Source organism: Hyperolius riggenbachi, chromosome 7 (assembly GCF_040937935.1).
Source record: "Hyperolius riggenbachi isolate aHypRig1 chromosome 7, aHypRig1.pri, whole genome shotgun sequence".
Classification (NCBI taxonomy): domain Eukaryota; kingdom Metazoa; phylum Chordata; class Amphibia; order Anura; family Hyperoliidae; genus Hyperolius; species Hyperolius riggenbachi.
The window spans coordinates 43,560,692-43,579,730 of record NC_090652.1 but is presented as its reverse complement, the minus strand read 5'-3'; the positions used below and the strand labels follow the sequence as shown (position 1 = coordinate 43,579,730).

At 45.9% G+C, this 19,039-nt stretch overlaps 1 protein-coding gene across 5 annotated transcripts in view; it reads left to right on the top strand.

Annotated features, from left to right (window-relative positions):
- Positions 1-19,039, top strand: part of LOC137524285 (complement factor H-related protein 1-like) — a 149,712-nt gene that overhangs the window by 113,643 nt on the left and 17,030 nt on the right. For 4 of the 5 annotated variants that reach the window (XM_068243967.1, XM_068243968.1, XM_068243966.1 and 1 more), the window contains one exon: positions 5,748-5,921. In XM_068243967.1, the coding sequence (XP_068100068.1) occupies positions 5,748-5,921 (174 nt within the window). Of the gene's footprint in view, positions 1-5,747; positions 5,922-6,544; positions 6,945-19,039 lie in introns of those variants that run through there. The other variant, XM_068243970.1, reaches the window with a different exon arrangement.

Sequence of the window (19,039 nt, the reverse complement as noted above, 5' to 3'; positions counted from 1 at the left end):
GGTTGTTAGAAACACGTGTGATGCTTTACAGATCAACGTATGCAACTTCAGACCCCCCAAGCACTTTGCATACAGTTGCATGAATAAGCTTAGAGTCTCTCACCAATCTTGAATGATTCCGTTGTTGCCACTTGTATCAGTCCCACCAGCCAGATCAGCCAATGCAGCATGAGCCACCTGTCAGCATGCAGCAAGCACAATATTAACTACTTAAAGAGACTCTGTATTGTTAAAATCGCACAAAAGTAAACATACCAGTGCGTTAGGGGACATCTCCTATTACCCTCTGTCACAATTTCGACGCTCCTCGCCGGAATTAAAAGTGGTTAAAAACAGTTTTAAAAAGTTTGTTTATAAACAAACAAAATGGCCACCAAAACAGGAAGTAGGTTGATGTACAGTATGTCCACACATAGAAAATACATCCATACACAAGCAGGCTGTATACACCCTTCCTTTTGAATCTCAAGAGATCATTTGTGTGTTTCTTTCCCCCTGCAGTTCTCATGCACTGAAGTTTCAGGCTGCTTGTTTCTTCCTGCAAACAGCGTTGCCTGTGTCTGTAATTCCTCAGTATGTGAAAGCCCAGCCAGCTCAGAGGACGATTTATCCAGCTTGTAAAAGATAAGAGAGAAGAGAGAAGCTGCCCTAATCTAAATAATACACAGGCAGTGTCCATAGAGGGGCCTGGAAGGGGGAGTTCATAGCAGAACCACAACACTGAAGAACTTGACAGCCTTCCAGACACAGGCCGACAAGTCTGACAGGGAAAAGATACATTGATTTATTACAGAGACTGTGATAGTAGAAAGTGCTGCAGTAAGCCAGAACACATTAGAATAGCTTTTGGAACTTGTAGGATGATAAAAAACAGGATGCAATTTTTGTTACGGAGTCTCTTTAAGGACCACAGACTTTATCCCCCCTAGTGATCAGGCTATTTTTTTACAAATCAGGTTAATGCAGCTTTAAAGAGAGTCTGAAGCGAGAATAAATCTCGCTTCAGAGCTCATAGTTAGCAGGGGCATGTGTGCCCCTGCTAAACCGCCGGTATCGCGCCGCTAAACGGGGTCCCTTCACCCCCAAATCCCCCTCCGTGCAGCGGGGGAGTGCTTCCTGGTTGGGGCAGGGCTAACCGCCACAGCCCTGCTCCACGCGCGTCTGTCAGCACGTATCTACGCCTCTCCCCCGCCCCTCTCAGTCTTCCTTCACTGAGAGGGGCGGGGGAGAGGCGGCGATGCGCCGCTGATAGACGCGACTGGAGGCAGGGCTGCAGCCGTTAGCCCTGCCTCCAGGAGCGACCAAGTCTGTGACCAAGTGTTGCAGTGGGGGGTTTGGGGGTGAAGGGACCCCCGTTTAGCGGCGCGATACCGGCGGTTTAGCAGGGGCACACATGCCCCTGCTAACTATGAGCTCTGAAGCAAGATTTATTCTCGCTTCAGAGTCTCTTTAAGGGCTCACTGCAGAGCTGTACAACTTAGCACATAAGTGATTCATCCCCCCTTTTCTGCCCACCAACAGAGATCTTTTTTGGTGGGCTCTGATCCCTGCTGGAATGTTTGTTTATTTTATTTTTTTATTTATTTGTTGTTGTTGTTTTTTCTTGAATACATTTGCTATTTTTGTATTTATTTTACTTTGGACTTTCCCTCCCCCCGCCAGCCAATCCCTGCGATCAACTCTCATAGACATCAGCCTATGAGAGCCAATCGCTCTTGTGCCTCCAGAGGGGCAGCTGAGTGACACGCCTGTCCCCAGTACAGCGCTGCTGTAGATGGCAGCGCTATACAATGTACATAGACAGCAGTTTTTCTGTCTAACAGTCTCCTAGCGTTGATCACTGATGATGGTGGAGCGGAGCTCCATTATTCAAGCGGGGATGTGCTCACATCGGCGTGCGCAATCCCCTGCTATTTCCACCCCAGGACATCATGCCAACTGTCCTGGGGCTGCCGCCGCATCCACGCCAATTGGTGTGGAGCGGTCGGCAAGAAGTTAAGCTGTCTGCACACAACTGGTAGTGCTCTTGCAGTGTGGTTCCTGTCGCCATGTGTATGTTTGAGTTAGACATACCTCACTGACCTCATCAACTGTTAGTATTCATGATAATGCGGATCACCCATCAGTCAGGGCTTTGTCAGATGGTAAGTAGAGATGGCGCGCACCTTCGATTTTTGGTTCGCGAACCTCAAACGCGAACCTTCGCCAAAAGTTCGGTTCGTGTGAACTTTCGCGAACCACAATAGACTTCAATGGGGAGATGAACTTTGAAAACTAGAAACATTTATACTGGCCACAAAAGTGATGAAAAAGATGTTTCAAGGGTTCTAACATCTGAGTTTTTGCATGGGGGAGTGGGATACACTCCAAAAGTCTCGGGGAAAAATCTGGATTTGACGTATAGCAGTGCATTAGGGGCAGAAATCACACTGAATGCTAAATTGGAGGCTTAAAGTGCTTTAAAACATCTTGCATGTGTATACACCAATCAGGTAGTGTAAGTAGAGTACTGCTTCACACTGACACACCAAACTCACTGTGTAACGCACCGCAAACAGCTGTTTGTGTAGTGACAGCTGTGCTGGACTGGTGCGCACCATGGCGAGAGTGCAGGTTATGTCGGTTTTCAAGCTCATATGGTCGCCGGGCTGACGTAATTCAATGACAGAACAACAGTGACTGTCCAGCTGATTGAATTTGGTCTGTCCTGAATGAAGCAACGACCTTATTATCTTGGGGGTCCCCCCCCCCCGAGACACTCATATAGCCGGCGGTCATTGCTTCATTGTGATACGGAAGCCCGTTCACCCCCGAAAGGTAATGATCACGAAGGGGAATTGACACATGCACATGCCTTTTGTTTTGTTGTTGCAGCCGCAGTGCAGCCAGAAAAATTAGGCAGGCATGTACACACACCAGAAAAACTATTATTGTGGCCGCTGCTAGCAGCGGCCCTAAAAATTCAGGAATCCGCTTGGATTGCTGTACCCCGTTGGTGGTGGCGGAGAAGGCAGTCAAGTGGCCTGCAGGCAGAGATGCTGTGTGGGGACCGACTTAGTCTTGGGGCAGGCAGTCACACGGCATGCAGGCAGAGATGCTGTGTGTGGGGACTGACTTAGTCTTTGGGCAGGCCTGAGCGTGCTTTGCAGACCAGGCATCCGTGGTCAGATGGACCCTTGACCCAACGCTGTGTGCCAGAGATGTCACCACTTGCCTTTCAACATCATGGTACAGTTTAGGTATCGCCTTTTTTGAGAAATAATTGCAGCCTGGTATCTTCCACTGCGGTGTGTGGCTTTGCTTTTGTGTGCTGCTTTTCCTCAGGTGGTCATCCCATTGCAGTTTGTGCTTTGTAATCATGTGCCTTCATAAGGTAGTTGTCCCTACGCGGGTCTTGGTCTTTCCACGGCTCAATTTTCAGTGGCAGAGAGTACAGATGGCATTGCTCTCATCTGAGGCAGACACACAAAAACATTTCCACACCGCTGAGCCCAGCGATGATGGCACTTTGGTGATGGATGCCAACATAGTGTTAAGTGGGGTGATAGAATCAGAGCAGGAGGAGGGAGATATGTCACGCTTCCGTGCGGAAACTGAGGAAGATAAGGTGTTCTGTGTTACATAGTCAACTACGTCCTGACAATATTGGGGGTTAATGGCACGTGCCTTCTTCTGAACACTGTACTTTGGTCGAGGGCCGCACGAATTCACGACAGCGTGACCTCGAACAGACCTGCCAGGTGGCCTGCCTCTGTCTCTGTCTCTTGTTTTGTCCATATTGGGGGGGGGGGGGGGGATGAAGTGAAAGGTATGCACTGACTTGACTAATACAATGTACGGTTACACGGGTGCAGTGAACAGGTTGCAGTGACTGCTGGTACAACAATGTGCGATTACACAGGTGCAGTGAACAGGTTGCAGTGACTGCTGGTACAACAATGTGCAGTCACACAGGGGCAGTAAACAGGTATGCAGTGAGTGGTATTACAAATGTGCAGCTGTCACACACACACACAGGTACCGTGAACAGGTCCAAACTGGTGGTATATAACACCACTCACATAGGTAGGTAGGTACAAGTGCAGCGACTGGTGGTGGTATATAAAACTGCGTGCGCTCACATAGGTAGGTAGGTGCACTGAACAGGTGGGTATGCAGTGATTGGTATTACAAATGTGCAGCTGTCACACACACAGGTAGTCACTGAATGTGCTGGGCCTGGCAGTGGCACAGTAGGAATTACCAAGACTGACAGGGCTGTATATGCAACACAAGTGTCTGTGGGACACACACACACAAAAAAAAGAAAAGATCACAAGAACAAAATTAGCTCTCAAAAGAGCTGTTGAGGATGAGGAGTGCTTTTTAGCAATAAGTATCAGCAAGAAGGAGCAACCTAACAAGCCTAACACAAGAGCCTAACTAAGCTGTCCCTATGTCAGCAGGTTCTCTCCCTTCTCTAATTACTGCAGCCACACGAGTGAGTGAAATGGCTGATGCTGCCTGCGTTTTATAAGAGGGGGGAGGGCTCCAGGAGGGAGTCTAGCCTGATTGGCTACCATGTGTCTGCTGACTGTTATGTAAAGGGTCAAAATTTACCCTAATGATGTAGTATAGGGGGCGGGTCGAGCTCGCATATAGTTTGCGGTCGATCTGCGAACCAGCGAAGTTTGCGTGAATACGTTTGTGTGCAAACTGTTTGGGCCATCTCTAATGGTAAGGGAGAAGAGACACCTTCATTCAATTTAAAACGTTGTGTCAGTTTGTTACCATCCCTACATGGCTATCGGCAATCCCATTGGGGATGCAATAGGCAAATTCCATCTCATTCAACATGTCACACTCTATTTTTAGATGTTCACACTGCAAGATAGCCAACCTGTGCATCAGGTTAATAGCAATGCATTTTTGGAAAAATGGTATACTCCCTGCTACTTCACATCTTTATTATGACTAATTTAAAGAACAACTATCAAAAAAACTATTTTTCTGTAAACCCCACACACCTATAGAGCTTTTAGCCAGCAACACTAAAAAGCTTTTCAGAGGTCTCTCAGCACAGCCAGCATGTGAGAAAAAAAATGCCTTGTTTACCAGCTGTTTGTAACAATTTTGTGGCGGCATCAGGGGGAGGGGGTGGCAGAGTTGAACTGTAAGCTGACTGTAAACTGTTTACTTTACACAAATTCTGCATTGTTGTATAGCATGCTTGAAAAAAGGGTTCAGGGAACATGGGCCTGGCTGGATAATGAAATGGCGCTGGTGGATAACAAAATCTCAATAACGATAAACATTGTTAATGAAATTGGGAAACGATGTATACCGTTTTAAAACAGACGGGGGTTAACGAAAATATATTAACGTTAAAAATAGTAACGTAATTCAACAATACAGCTTAACCCAACCCAACTCTTACACAGAACCCTCCCCTGGTGGTGCCTAAAACTAACCATTCTCCTGGTGATGCCTAACCCCAACCACCCTCTGGTGGCGCCTAACCCTACCCAATCCCTGGTGGTGCCTAACCCTAACCACCACCCCTGTGTTGCCTAACCCTAACTGCCCCTGGGTGGTTCCTAACTCTAACCACCACTCCGGTAGTGCCTAACCCTAACCACTCCCCCTGCAGAAACACCCTTGGAGTCTATGGCGGTGCCCTTTTCATCCACCAGGCGCCGGCGCCTTTTTCCCACTACCATTGTGTAACCTTCAAAGTGTCTTCTGTTTTCTTCATTTTGACTCTGCAGTGAACTGTGATGCACCACCAGCAGTGACTGATGCAGAACTTACAGAAATATTAAAGAAGAGCTATAGATCAGGTTCTTCTGTGCAATATGAGTGCGTCAATTTCTATAAACTTGAAGGGCGTGAAAGAATCACTTGTATAAATGGAGTCTGGGACAAGACGCCAGTTTGCAGAGGTAATGGCATCAAGATTTCATGTTATATCACTGCATATGAATTTAATGCATGCTGATACACAAGTTTTTTTTGTTTGTTTTTTTAAGATTTGGGAACTGTTTTCATAGATGTTTTACATGCTCCCCCTCTGTCAATCACCTAACAATTCATCTTTTTAACAAAATACAGGGATGGAGGTGTCTGATGTAAAAAAAAGTTATTTCTGATAATGTCCAGTAATATATAGAGAGGCAGTTGCTTAACTCTCCTCCACAAGATAGGGCACCAGTTCAACTGGAAAAGGCATTTGTTCAGAATACAGTTAATAGACAATGCATTTCATGGGTACTAGCCTGCTTCCACAGGTCAATATATAGTGCCTTACAGCGATGTAATTAGAGCATATTTTCAACATGTTCCAATGGGAAAAAAACTAGCAACGCCTAATGTGCCTTTCTTTCTACAGTAAAATCTTGGATTGAGAGTAACTTGGTTTAAGAGTGCTTTGCTATACAAGCAAACATTATTGTGAAATTTTGACTTTACATACAAGCAATGTCTTAATATACTGTACAGTTCAAGCAAAAACAGTATACATGCGTCACATCATCACAACTGAGCCGATAGTTCTTCTCTCTTTTAGCTCTGCAGGATTGTACTTAATTGTACTTAATCTGAGTGTAGAGACTGTGCAAAGTCACATTTCCACGAAATCCTCAAAAGTAACTGTCATTGGATAAGTTCCCTGTTAAAGCCACACAGAAAAAAAGCTGTGACAAGCCAACAGAAGGCAAAGATGCTGTTTGTTATAATAAAAAGTATTGTTTACATTTTTATTTTATACTTTGTTTTTTACTATAACTGTTTTTGAAGTGTGGAACGAATTAACTGGGTTTCCATTAATCCTTATGGGGAAATTAGCTTTGATATAAGAGTGCTTTGGATTACAAGCATGCTTCCGGAACGAATTATGCTCCAAAACCAAGGTTCCACTGTATACTAATATGTTAATGTTAGTATAACTATTAAAAATGTATATTTCATTTCTGTGTATTTCTTTCCCTTTCATTGATTTCATAAGGGCTCCTCAATGAATTATTTTCTTATACTAGATTATACAGTAAAATCATGTAAAACAGTACTTTAAAAAAATATAACATAAAATATAACATAAAATAGTAATTTACACGTTACTAGTTTGATATTAAAATGTTTTAATTGTATTTAAAGAGAATATGCAGCGTTTGGAAATGTATTTGTATAGCTTTTATTAAAGAGAACCTCCAGTGTAAAATAGAAAGCCTGCAAAGTAAGGCTTTTTATCATCCATGCAGGGATCAGTAAGTGGTAGGGTAAATTACTTACCTGCTGCCCCATCATTTATTAATGACAGAAACACCACCCGCCTACTCGGCAAATCTACCATGGCATTTTTTCTCTACAGTCTTCGGAAGCTCAGGCAGCCACAGCCTAATTATTCGCTGCTGAGCTAGGGGCAGGTCGGACTCGGGGCAAGCAGATGGGCGTGGTCACAGACATCTAGAAACTTAATTCTGTCTAGTAGCTAGAGGGGGACAAACTTTATGTTTTTAATGAATTATGGGCTAGAGATGGCTCGAGCCTCCAATTTTCGGATCACGAACCTCGAACGTGAACCTCCGCAAAAAGTTCGGTTCGCATGAACTTTCGTGAACCGCAGTAGACTTCAATGGGGAGGCGAACTTTGAAAACTAGAAACATTTATGCTGGCCACAAAAGTGATGGAAAAGATGTCTCAAGGGGTCTAACATCTGAGTTGCATGGAGGACAGGGATACACGGCAAAAGTCCCGGGGAAAAATCTAGATTTGACGTACAGCAGCGTTTTAAGGGCAGAAATCACATTGCATACTAAATTGGAGGCCTAAAGTGCTTTAAAACATCTTGCATGTGTATACATCAATCAGGGAGTGCAATTAGAGTACTGTTTCACACTGACAGACCAAACTCACTGTGTAACGCACTGCAAACAGTTGTTTGTGTAGTGACAGCCATGCTGGACTGGTGCGCACCATGGCGAGAGTGCCGCTCATGGCAGTTTTCAAGCCCATATGGTCGCCGGGCTGAGGTAGCGCAATGACAGAACAACAGTGACTGTCCAGCTGATCAAATTTGGTCTGTCCACAATTAAGCAATGACCTTAGGAGGAGGAAGATATGTCATGCTTCCATGCGGAAGCTGAGGAAGATGAGGTGTTCTGTGTTAAATAGTTAACTACGTCCTGACAATATTGGGGGTTGATAGCACATGCCTTCTTCTGAATACTGCACTTTGGTTTAAGGGCCGCATGAAATCATGACAGCACGACCTCGAACAGACCTGCCAGGTGGCCTGCCTCTGGCTCTGCCTCTTGTTTTGTCCATATTGGGGGGGGGGGGGGGGATAAAGTGAAAGGTATGCACTGACTTGACTAATACAATGTATGGTTACACAGGTGCAGTGAACAGGTTGCAGTGACTGCTGGTACAACAATGTGCGATTACACAGGTGCAGTGAACAGGCTGCAGTGACTGCTGGTACAACAATGTGCAGTCACACAGGTGCAGTGAACAGGTATACAGTGAGTGGTATTACAAATGTGCAGCTGTCACACACACAGGTACCGTGAACAGGTGCAGTGACTGGTGGTATATAACACTGCGTGCGCTCACGTAGGTAGGTAGGTGCACTGAACAGGTGGGTATGCAGTGATTGGTATTACAAATGTGCAGCTGTCACACACACAGGTACCGTGAATAGGTGCAGTGATTGGTGGTATATAACACTGCGTGCACTCACGTAGGTAGGTAGGTAGGCAGGTGCACTGAACAGGTGTGTATGCAGTGATTGGCAGGGCCTCATTTCTGGAAAGGCCACAAAGGTCAAGGCCTAGGGCGATAAAATTCAGCAGGGCGCAGGACTTGGAGAGATAAGAGGTCACATGTCAAAGTAAATCACTTCTGCTTTGCTCTATTCTGCCTGAATTCCAGAGATCCCTGCATCTCTCTCACTGCAGAGTGTGTGTGATGACAGTCAGCATCTGTTGTCATCTGAAGATCTCGTCCAGTATAATGAGTGGGGACATACAAGCTGCTGTGAGAAAAAAAATATATGGGCTCAAGTAGTAGAACTTTTGAGTTCAGATTAGTTTCTTTATGCACGCATTCAAGGATAGGAATTATCAGCTCTCCTCTCCCCCAGACTGATGTTTTATTACTTGGTCAGAGCTGTTAAAGACCTGAGACCTGTTAGATTTATGGTTTGTTTTTATTTCCTAAGGAATGACAACATTCTCTCTGTGCTAGTACAGTTTAACTCTTTCCTGACATGTTTTAGAAGCAGCAAAGCATTGTTCTGTGTTAGCCATCAGTGAAAGCAGGATGTTTTGAAACAGAATGACAACTGTATTACATTTATTTATATTTACAAAACAATGTATACATCTCCTGCTGACTGTATATATAGCTGTGTGTCCTAACATCCTGTATACAGGAACAAAGTCTGAAGATGGCTCATTAGCCAAAGGCTCACTATTTTCTTTTGGTTAGCCAATAATTATTATCATTCTATTACAAAACTTAAAAACTTCCTGCTGACTGATTAAGATCTGTCTTCACTTGCCCCAAGTGCTAAATTATCACTGTGTAAAGTACACCTGAGCTTATGCTAGGTACACATGATGCAATTTTCTGACAGATTTACTGTCAGATCGACTATTTCCAACATGTCCGATCTGCTTTCCAATCAATTTTCTGAATGATTTTTTTCATAGAAATGAACGGAAAATCGATTGAAAAATTGATCGGAAATCAGACATTGGAAATAATCGATCTGACAGTAAATCTGTCAGAATTGCATCGTGTGCACCTAGCATTACAGTACATCTATACCAGCGTGTGTAGTGTCGGATCCTTCTACTGACCTGTTCTGTTTTGGATGGGTTTCTCTCCTTTGCGCTGCACCATCACCTGTTTGTGACTCTGACTGAAGCAAGTCGCACAAAGGACAAAGAAGCAGTGCATGCTCTGTCCTCTCGGGCTTCTTGTTATTACGCACTCCTGTACTGATGTGCACAGCAGCCGAGGCTTGGAGTGTTATGGGTATCTGTACTTGACAAGTGCTGCTCATATATGAGCATCATTTCTGAATTATGCAAGCCCTGAACACTATTGCCTGCTGTGCATCCAGGCTGGAGTGCAAAATTACATGGAGTGGACAGAGCATGCACTGCTTCTTTGAACAGGGGGGGGGGGGCAAAGCAGCAAAACAGACAGGAGCCCATGTAACCCAGTGAACACCAGTCAGAGTTGGACAGAATGGGGGGGCGGTTGGTGACAGCCGGCCTAGGGCGCCGGAAAGTACAAATCCGGCCCTGGTGATTGGTATTAAAAATGTGCAGCTGTCACACACACAGGTACCGTGAACAGGTGCAGTGACACTGCGTGCGCTCACGTAGGTAGGTAGGTGCACTGAACAGGTGGGTATGCAGTGATTGGTTTTACAAATGTGCACCTGTCACACACACAGGTAGTCACTGAATGTGCTGGGCCTGGCAGTGGCACAGTAGGAATTACCAAGGGGCCAAGGTCCCACTAGTAGCTGCGACTGACTGACAGGGCTGTATATGCAACACAAGTGTCTGTGGGACACACACAAAAAAAATTACAACACAAGAACAATATTAGCTCTCAAAAGAGCTGTTGAGGATGAGGAGTGCTTTTTAGCAATAAGATCAGCAAGGAGAAGCAACCTAACAAGCCTAACACAAGAGCCTAACTAGGCTTTCCCCATGTCAGCAGCTAGGTTTCTCCCTTCTCTAATTACTGCAGGCATACGAGTTAGTGAAATGGCTGACGCTGCCTGCGTTTTATAAGGGGGGGCTCCAGGAGGGAGTGTAGCCTGATTGGCTACCCTGTGCCTGCTGACTGTGATGTAGAGAGTCCAAGCTGACCCTAATGATGTAGTATAGGGGGCGGGTCAAACTCGCATATAGTTTGTTGTTCACCGCGAATGCGAACCACTGAAGTTTGCGCAAAAAAGTTCATGTGCGAACCTTTCGGACCATCTCTTTTATGGGCAAGAGGATGAGTGATAAACTTTACCACTCACTACCCGCCTATTACATTAGTGATGGTCGAACATCAAATTATTGTGTCTGCCAACCCGTTCACAAATTTTCTGCAAATGTTCGCAAACCTGCAGTTCGCGACAAGCTCCATAGACTTAAGTGGACAGGCAAAGTTCAAAACTTTTTAGGGTAACTGCAGCCTTAGTTTCATAAAAAAGGGTGTAAAACGTATACCAGGACCTGGACAGTGGCATGGAGGAGGATCAACTGTGAAATAGTAAAAAAAAAAAAAAAAATACAGATTTTGCACAAATGTTTTTTTAATGGTTATTTTTAAAGTTTAATGGCTGCCGAATTTAGCGGTCAATAGCAAAGCCCCCATATATGCTAAAATCCAGCAAATTTGCAGGGTATGTTAAAGAGACCACCTGGGGCGGGGGAAGCCTTTTGGATCCTATAGAGGCTTCCCCTGTCCTCCTCCATCCCACGGTAGTCTTGTTGGGCCCCTCCGAAGCCACAGCCAACAATTTGTGTCATGCTGTGGTGCAGCCATAGTAGCGTGTGCAATATTTACCTCTCCCGGTTCCAGCACAGGCACAGTAGCAGTTCTCTGCTCGGGATAAGGCAGAAATAGCCGATCACACTCAGATCCGCTCTACTGCACAGGCTACTTGCGCCTCTGCAGTAGAGCCGACTTGACTGGGATCGGCTATTTCAGCCTTATCCCGAGCAGAGAATTGCTACTGTGCCTGTGCTGGAACCGGGAGAGGTAAATATTTACATGCTTGCTGTTCTGAGGGGCACAGTGAGACCACTGTGGAATGCAGGATGATGGGGGAAGCCTCAATAGGATCCAGAGGCTTCCCCCTCCCAAGTAAGTACCCCCAGGGGGAGATTGAGGCACTAGAGGGAGCAAAAAACAGATAGGATGGTTGCACAGGCACAGAGCTGGTCTCCAGAGGGGAGGTTAGAGCACAGCTTCTGTTGCGCTATACTCTGCCTTTACATACTGGACTGGGGGAGTGCAGGAGGGGATGAGAGCAGATAGTGGGACAAGGGGACAGAGTGAGGCACAAAGGGGGGCAGAAGGAGGCAGAGTGGGACAGAGGGAGGCACATAGGAATGCACACAGATCTGGATCATCCACAAGGCAACTAAAGCAGATGCCTAGGGCCTGGAGAGAGTATAGGGGCCAGTTTATGCTAACAAATAACCCCAACAAATCTTGACAAAAAAAACTAGGTGGCCATTAAGCATGGGTCCAAAATTGTTGCTTGCCTAGAGCACCATTTCACTTTAATCCATCTCTGGTTGCACAGGGGGGAAGAGGTGGCACAGGGGGATTGAAGGTGGCACAAAGAGACAGAAGGAGGAACAAAAGGAGAAAGGAGGAGGTGCAAGGGGAAAAAGGGGAGGGGCACAAGGGGACAGAAGGAAGTACAAACCCCTGTGGGAGGTGTAGCTTTGCCGGGGAGGCATGGCCTAATACAGGGGATGGGGCTTAATCAGGGGTATGGCCCCCCAGGACTAATGGCACTCCAGGCAGTGGACTGTAATGCCTATGCCTAAAAACACTCCTGATAATCCAAACTTTTTCCTTTATCCAGACTTTGAATAGCGATTCGGATATTTTTAACCACTTGAGGACCACAGTGCTAAGCCCCATTAAAGAACAGGCTGCTTTTTCTGTAATTGGCCACTGCAGCTTTAAGGCCAAGCTGCAGGGCCAAACACCACAGCAGAGGAGTGATACCCCCCCTCCTCCCCCCCCCCCCCCCAACAACAGAGCTCACTGTTGGTGGGGTCTGATCGCCTCTCCAGTGTTTATTTTATTTTTTTTTATCAATATTTATGTTATTTTTTTTATTATTTTTTACTATTTCTTTCTTATTTTTTTAAACCCTCCCACCCCCCAGCTGGCCAATCCTGGCAATCGCCTGTCATAGGCTTCTGCCTATGAGAGCCGATCGCTCTCTTGTCCCCCAGGGGGACAGCCATGTCACACGACTGTCCCCAGTACAGCGCTGCTGCCGATCGCAGTAATGTACATGTAAATAGATGGCGATTACGCCGTTTAACAGTCTTCCGAGCAGCGATCGCCGCTCGGAGACTGAAGAGGGGGCGGAGCTCCGCCCCCCCAAGCAGGAGATGCGCACGCATCCTGTGCGCATCTCCTGCAAACTGCAGCCCCAGGACTTGACGGCAATCGGCGTTAGGGAGTCCTGGGGCTGCCGCCGTGGCCACGACCATGGGCGTTGAGCGGCCTTAAGGTAGTTAAAATCCGAATAGCACTATCCGAGCAAACTCGGATTTCCCATCTGAACTCCGAAATCTGGGCGGATAGTTCGTTCAGATATCCGAGCAGAAGACAAAACACCTTCAATGGCAAAAATCCCTTTTGAAGGCATTGAGGCCGAGAGAGAGAGAGAGAGAGAGAGAGAGAAAGAGAGAGAGAGAGAGAGAGAGAGATTTTTTGGGGGGATTTTAAGGTTGCAACTGGATACGGAGGAAGTGGACTCTGACTCAGTTGAGCTAAATCAGAGATTATGTGTACAGTTTAAGTAGTGCTAGTTTAAAGGATACCCGAACTGACATGTGACATGATGAGATAGACATGTGTATGTACAGTGCTTAGCACACAAATAACTATGCTGTGTTCCTTTTTTTCTTTCTCTGCCTGAAATAGTTAAATATCAGGTATGTAAGTGGCTGACTCAGTCCTGACTCAGACAGGAAGTGACTACAATGTGACCCTCACTGATAAGAAATTCCCCTTTTTACCTCTTTCTTGCTCTCAGAAGCCATTTTCTGCTAGGAAAGTGTTTTATAATTGGAATGTCTTATCAGTAAGGGTCACACTGTAGTCACTTCCTGTATGAGTCAGGACTGAGTCAGCCATTTACATACCTGATATTTAACTTTTTCAGGAAGAGAAAGAAAAAAAGGGACACAGCATAGGTATTTGTGTGCTAGGCACTGTACATACACATGTCTATCTAATCATGTCACATGTCACTTCTGGCATCCTTTAAGGAGTGATAGTATTGTAACTGGAATTGTATCTGGGCAGCCCTCTGAGTGCTGCATTGGCCACACCTCTTCCTCTTGCAAGGCCTGAGGACTGATTTCCAGTTCTTTCCTTACATCTCATGGTATTTAAAGGATGCCTGCTTCTTCCTTTTTAATTATTTTAGAGGACCTTGTGTAGTATTCACTAATAAATGTGAGATTTTAATGTATTAACTAGTTTAGATTACAACTGTTACCCTCCCCACCCCTCCCATAAAAAAATGACTGTAAGCTGTACTCACACATGGGGTAGGGAGTCCGTCCTAGTGCAATACATTGTATGAGTGGAGAAATCAGAGTTGGATATATACTGACTGATTTATTGTTGCTGCAACGCAAGCAAACCATCAGTTGAGCATGGAAGAACTTTGACCAGCCTGTCCTCTGTCAGTTGATGGATGGTTCACGAAGAGCAGCAATGAAAACAAGCTTAAATGTCTACTTACTCCCTTAAAGCCACAGGGACAGTTAAAGGACACAAAAGGCAAAAATAAACAAATTAAATACATGATTGTATCTATCTTCCTTCTCCTAAAAATGACTTTTTAAGATATTCCACAGTTGTATTTTATGTTTAAATCTACTTTTTTAAGTTTTCTATTATTTTTGCTCAAATACACATTCATTGAAGTATGCCAGAGCTAAAATCTATGAACTATTGCCCCTTTTTTTATCTCTTTCTTGCTCTCAGAAGCCATTTTCTGCTAGGAAAGTGTTTTATAGTTAGAATTTCTTATCAGTGAGGGTCACACTGTAGTCACTTCCTGTCTGACTCAGAATTGAGTCAGCCACTTACATACCTGATATTTCACTCTTTCAGGCAGAGAAAGAAAAAAGGAACACAGCATAGTTATTTATGCGCTAGGCTCTGTACATACCCATATTTATCATGTCACGTGTCACCTCAGGTATCCTTTAAGGGAAAAAAAAACACATTTATAAGTACCGTATTTTTCGGACCATAAGACGCTCTGGACCATTAGACGCACCCAGGTTTAGAGGACAAAAACCAGGAAAAAAATGTTTTATTAAACCTGGTGCATCCATGGAGCAGGGGCATCTTGTGCATCTTCTCCTTCCCTTAATTATGTCCCCCTTTTGTAGTTTGTGTGTCTCCTTTCTGTCCTCTTCTGCCCTGCCTGTGTCCTCTGTCCCCATCTCTGCCCCTGTCCTTGTCCTATGTGCCTGATGTTTCCCTATATGTGCCTGTTTCCTCATCCCTGCCCCCTGCGTCATTATCTATTCCCCTGGTGTCCTTTATATTTGCCCCCAGTGTCCTTATAGCCGCCCCCTGTACTTATAGCTGGCCCCAGTACATATAGCTGCCCCCCTGTACATATAGCTGCCACCCTGTACTTATAGCTGCCCCCTGTCCTTATAGCTTCCCCCTGTAGTTATAGCTGCCCCCCAGTGTCCTTATAGCTGCCCCCTGTACATTTAGCTGCCCCCAGTGTGCTTATAGCTGCCCCCCTGTACATATAGCTGCCCCCCCCCTGTACATATAGCTGCCTCCCTTACATATAGCTGTCCCCCCCATTCATATAGCTGCCTCCTGTACATATAGCTGCCCCCCTGTACATATAGCTGCCCCCCTGCACTTATAGTTTCCCCCCCCCTGTACTTATAGCTGTCCCCCCCTGTACTTATACTTTTCCCCCCTGCACTTATAGCTGCCCCCGGTGTATTTATTTCTGCCCCCCCCCCTGTACTTATAGCTGTCCCCCGTGTAGTCATATCGGCTTCCCCGAGCGCCGCTGTGTCCCGCCTGCCTCTATGTAGCGTTATGCTTACCCCCGTGTATTTATAGCTGTCCCCCGTGTAGTCATATCGGCTTCCCCGAGCGCCGTCCTTAATGCTCTGTGTCCCGCCTGCCTCTATGTAGCGTGAGGCTTACCCCATAACGCCGCTATGAGTAGCGGTAATCCTCCTTGTAAAGCCGCTGAGGGATTCACGCACGCAGGCAAAGTATTTCCCTCTTCACTTCCGCATATGTCACTAATGCGGAAGTGAAGAGGGAAATACTTTGCCTGCGTGCGTGAATCCCTCAGCGGCTTTACAAGGATTACCGCTACTCATAGCGGCGTTATGGGGTAAGCCTCACGCTACATAGAGGCAGGCGGGACACAGAGCATTAAGGACGGCGCTCGGGGAAGCCGATATGACTACACGGGGGACAGCTATAAATACACGGGGGTAAGCATAACGCTACATAGAGGCAGGCGGGACACAGCGGCGCTCGGGGAAGCCGATATGACTACACGGGGGACAGCTATAAGTACAGGGGGGGGCAGAAATAAATACACCGGGGGCAGCCACAAGTGAACCACATAAGGAGCCGGGGGAAAACAAGATAAACGCCTGGGGACATTGCCGACAAGCAGATCGGAATGTTCCACTTCCACTTCTTAAGGGGAGGCAGGTCTGTTTTGGCACATTTGGACCATAAGACGCACCAATATTTTCCCTCTCTCTTTGAGGGAAGAAAAGTGCGTCTTATGGTCCGAAAAATACGGTAGATAAATACTTATTCTACTAACATAACAGATGTATTGTACTGTCCCAGTTTTGATTTCAGTGAATTCTGTTTGAGGCATTTTCCATTTTTATTCTCTCTGACTGAAGCCAATTGTAATGCAATTTCCTCCCTTACTCTATTTTTCTCCTAGACACTGCACTGTCATAGCTAGCTTGCTTTGTAAGCACATGTGAGCACAGCATAGATAGTATTTCAGCAGCTCACTAAACTGCCCTCAGCCAGTCAGTGAGGAGCAAGCATGTGGGAGGGGAGATGACAAGCTTCCTTCTCGTTGGCAATATACCAAATAGAGTCAAGCTGACTGAGATAAGATTTATTACAGTAGAAACATTTCTGATTAGATTGGAATGCTTGCAATGCAGTGTCAGGTTGCAGGCTACATAATAAACACAGAGCAGTGGGTAAATGGAACTTGATTTTATAGCTGACAACCCCGCTCTAAGAACAGGTTGGGCAATACTGTTGCCCCAAGAGTTTACGCGAGTAAAAAAGTTAAAATTCAAAGTTCAATGCACAACTTGGTTTGCCAGACCAACTCACATCTTTACATGTAGAGGAAAATGTATTTGATATCAATACAAAAAGCATAGGCCCATATTCTATTAGCTTTTCTCCTGAGTTTTTCCTTAAAGAGAACCCGAGGTGGGGTTCTTCCATCGCAATCCATATACACAGGCTGGGTCTGTCTATAGAGCCCAGCCTCTGTTGCTAGTTAGTTTCCTCCAAAGCCCCCCCTGCACGCTGTCAGACTTTATAAATCACAGCCGCGCTACGCGGCTGTGTTTACCTCACTACTGTCAGTCTCGGCTGCTCCCCCACCTCCTGAATCGCTCCGGTCCCCGCCCGCGTCCCTTCCCTCCAATCAGCGAGGGAAGGGATGTGGGTGGAGACCGGAGCGATTTAGGAGGCGGGGGAGCGTGAGACTGACAGTAGTGAGCTAAACACAGCCGGCTGCGACACGCTGCGTGTCGCCATCGCGGCTGTGTTTTATGGGGTCTGACAGCGCGCAGGGGGGGCTTTGGGGGAAACTAACAAGCAACATAGGTTGGGCTCTATAGACAGACCCAGCCTCTGTATATGGATTGCGATGGAAGAACCCCACCTTGGGTTCTCTTTAAGAGATATTTTCAAACCTTTCCAATAAAATACCTTTAAAGCCCCCACTAAGCAAATATAACTTTTTTACATACTTTTCTGTATTTTTTTAATAATTAAATGCTGTCTAAATTTTTTAGACAAGATGAAAAATTATCTCCTGGGAGAAAACTCAAAAGGAAAGTTAATTGGTTAATTGGATATGGACCATAGAGAAATATGTTTTATTTTTTTTTAGATTGAATGTTACTTTGCACTGAAATATACTATTTATTATTTTATTATTATTATTATTATTATTATTATTTTATTATATTATTATTATTGATTTATAACGCACCAACATATTCTATGGTTCTGTACAAAGTAAGAAACTAACATGGGGTACATAATACAGACAAATGGTACACCAATAAACAAAATACAGCATTGGTGACAAAATTGATACAAAATACAGAAATGGTAATGACAGTGGCAAAAGTAACATGATGAATACAATGTATAATACATTCCAAGACACAAAGGAAGGGGAGTGGCAGCCCTGCCTTTGCGAGTTTACAATCTAAAGGACTAGGGGTGGAAACAAGGGGTGGGGTAGTATACAAAAAACATACCTAGAGGTAGTGTGTTTTAGTATATCTAGTAGGAGTACAACTTGGCTTTAGGGCAAAGGGGAAGAGGCCTAAGGTAGAGCGTAGGCTTGTTGGAAAAAGTGAGTTTTGAGAGAGCGTTTAACCACTTCGCATCCCGACTAGTGTTGATCGAACAGTGCTCGACACTATTCGTTATTCCCCGAATAATGGGCCGTTCGTGTTTGAGTCGAACACAGCCGAACACCGCATGGTGTTCATGACGATGCTCGGCCACGCTGCTCGAACTCCTCCCCCCTACTGTGATTGCCCAAGCGTGCACCGAACTTGGCCGAGCATGCACCGAACTTGGCCGAGCGGTCACCCGAAACACGCGGCTCGCGCTGTGATTGGCCGAGCGGGTCACGTGGTTCGGGACTATGAATACCCGAACGCGTGTTATCGACTCCATTTGCTTTGGGGGTTAGCTTTGGGTAGGTAGGAGAGAGCTTCAGCGTAGCGCACTTCCAGCCAGGCCAGCCACAGGTCCCTGGCCCCCAGCCTCACCGCTGACAGTAGCACCCACAGGGCCTCTGCCTCACACAGCACTGCTGCAGCCACGGAGGACAGAGCCTCTGCCTCACCGCTGACAGCAGCACCCAGCCACCCACAGAGCCCCTGCCTCACTACTGCCAGCCAGGCCAGCCACAGGGCCCTATCCTCACCACTGACAGCACCCACAGGGCCTCTGACTCACCACTGCCAGCAGGCACTGACAGCAGGC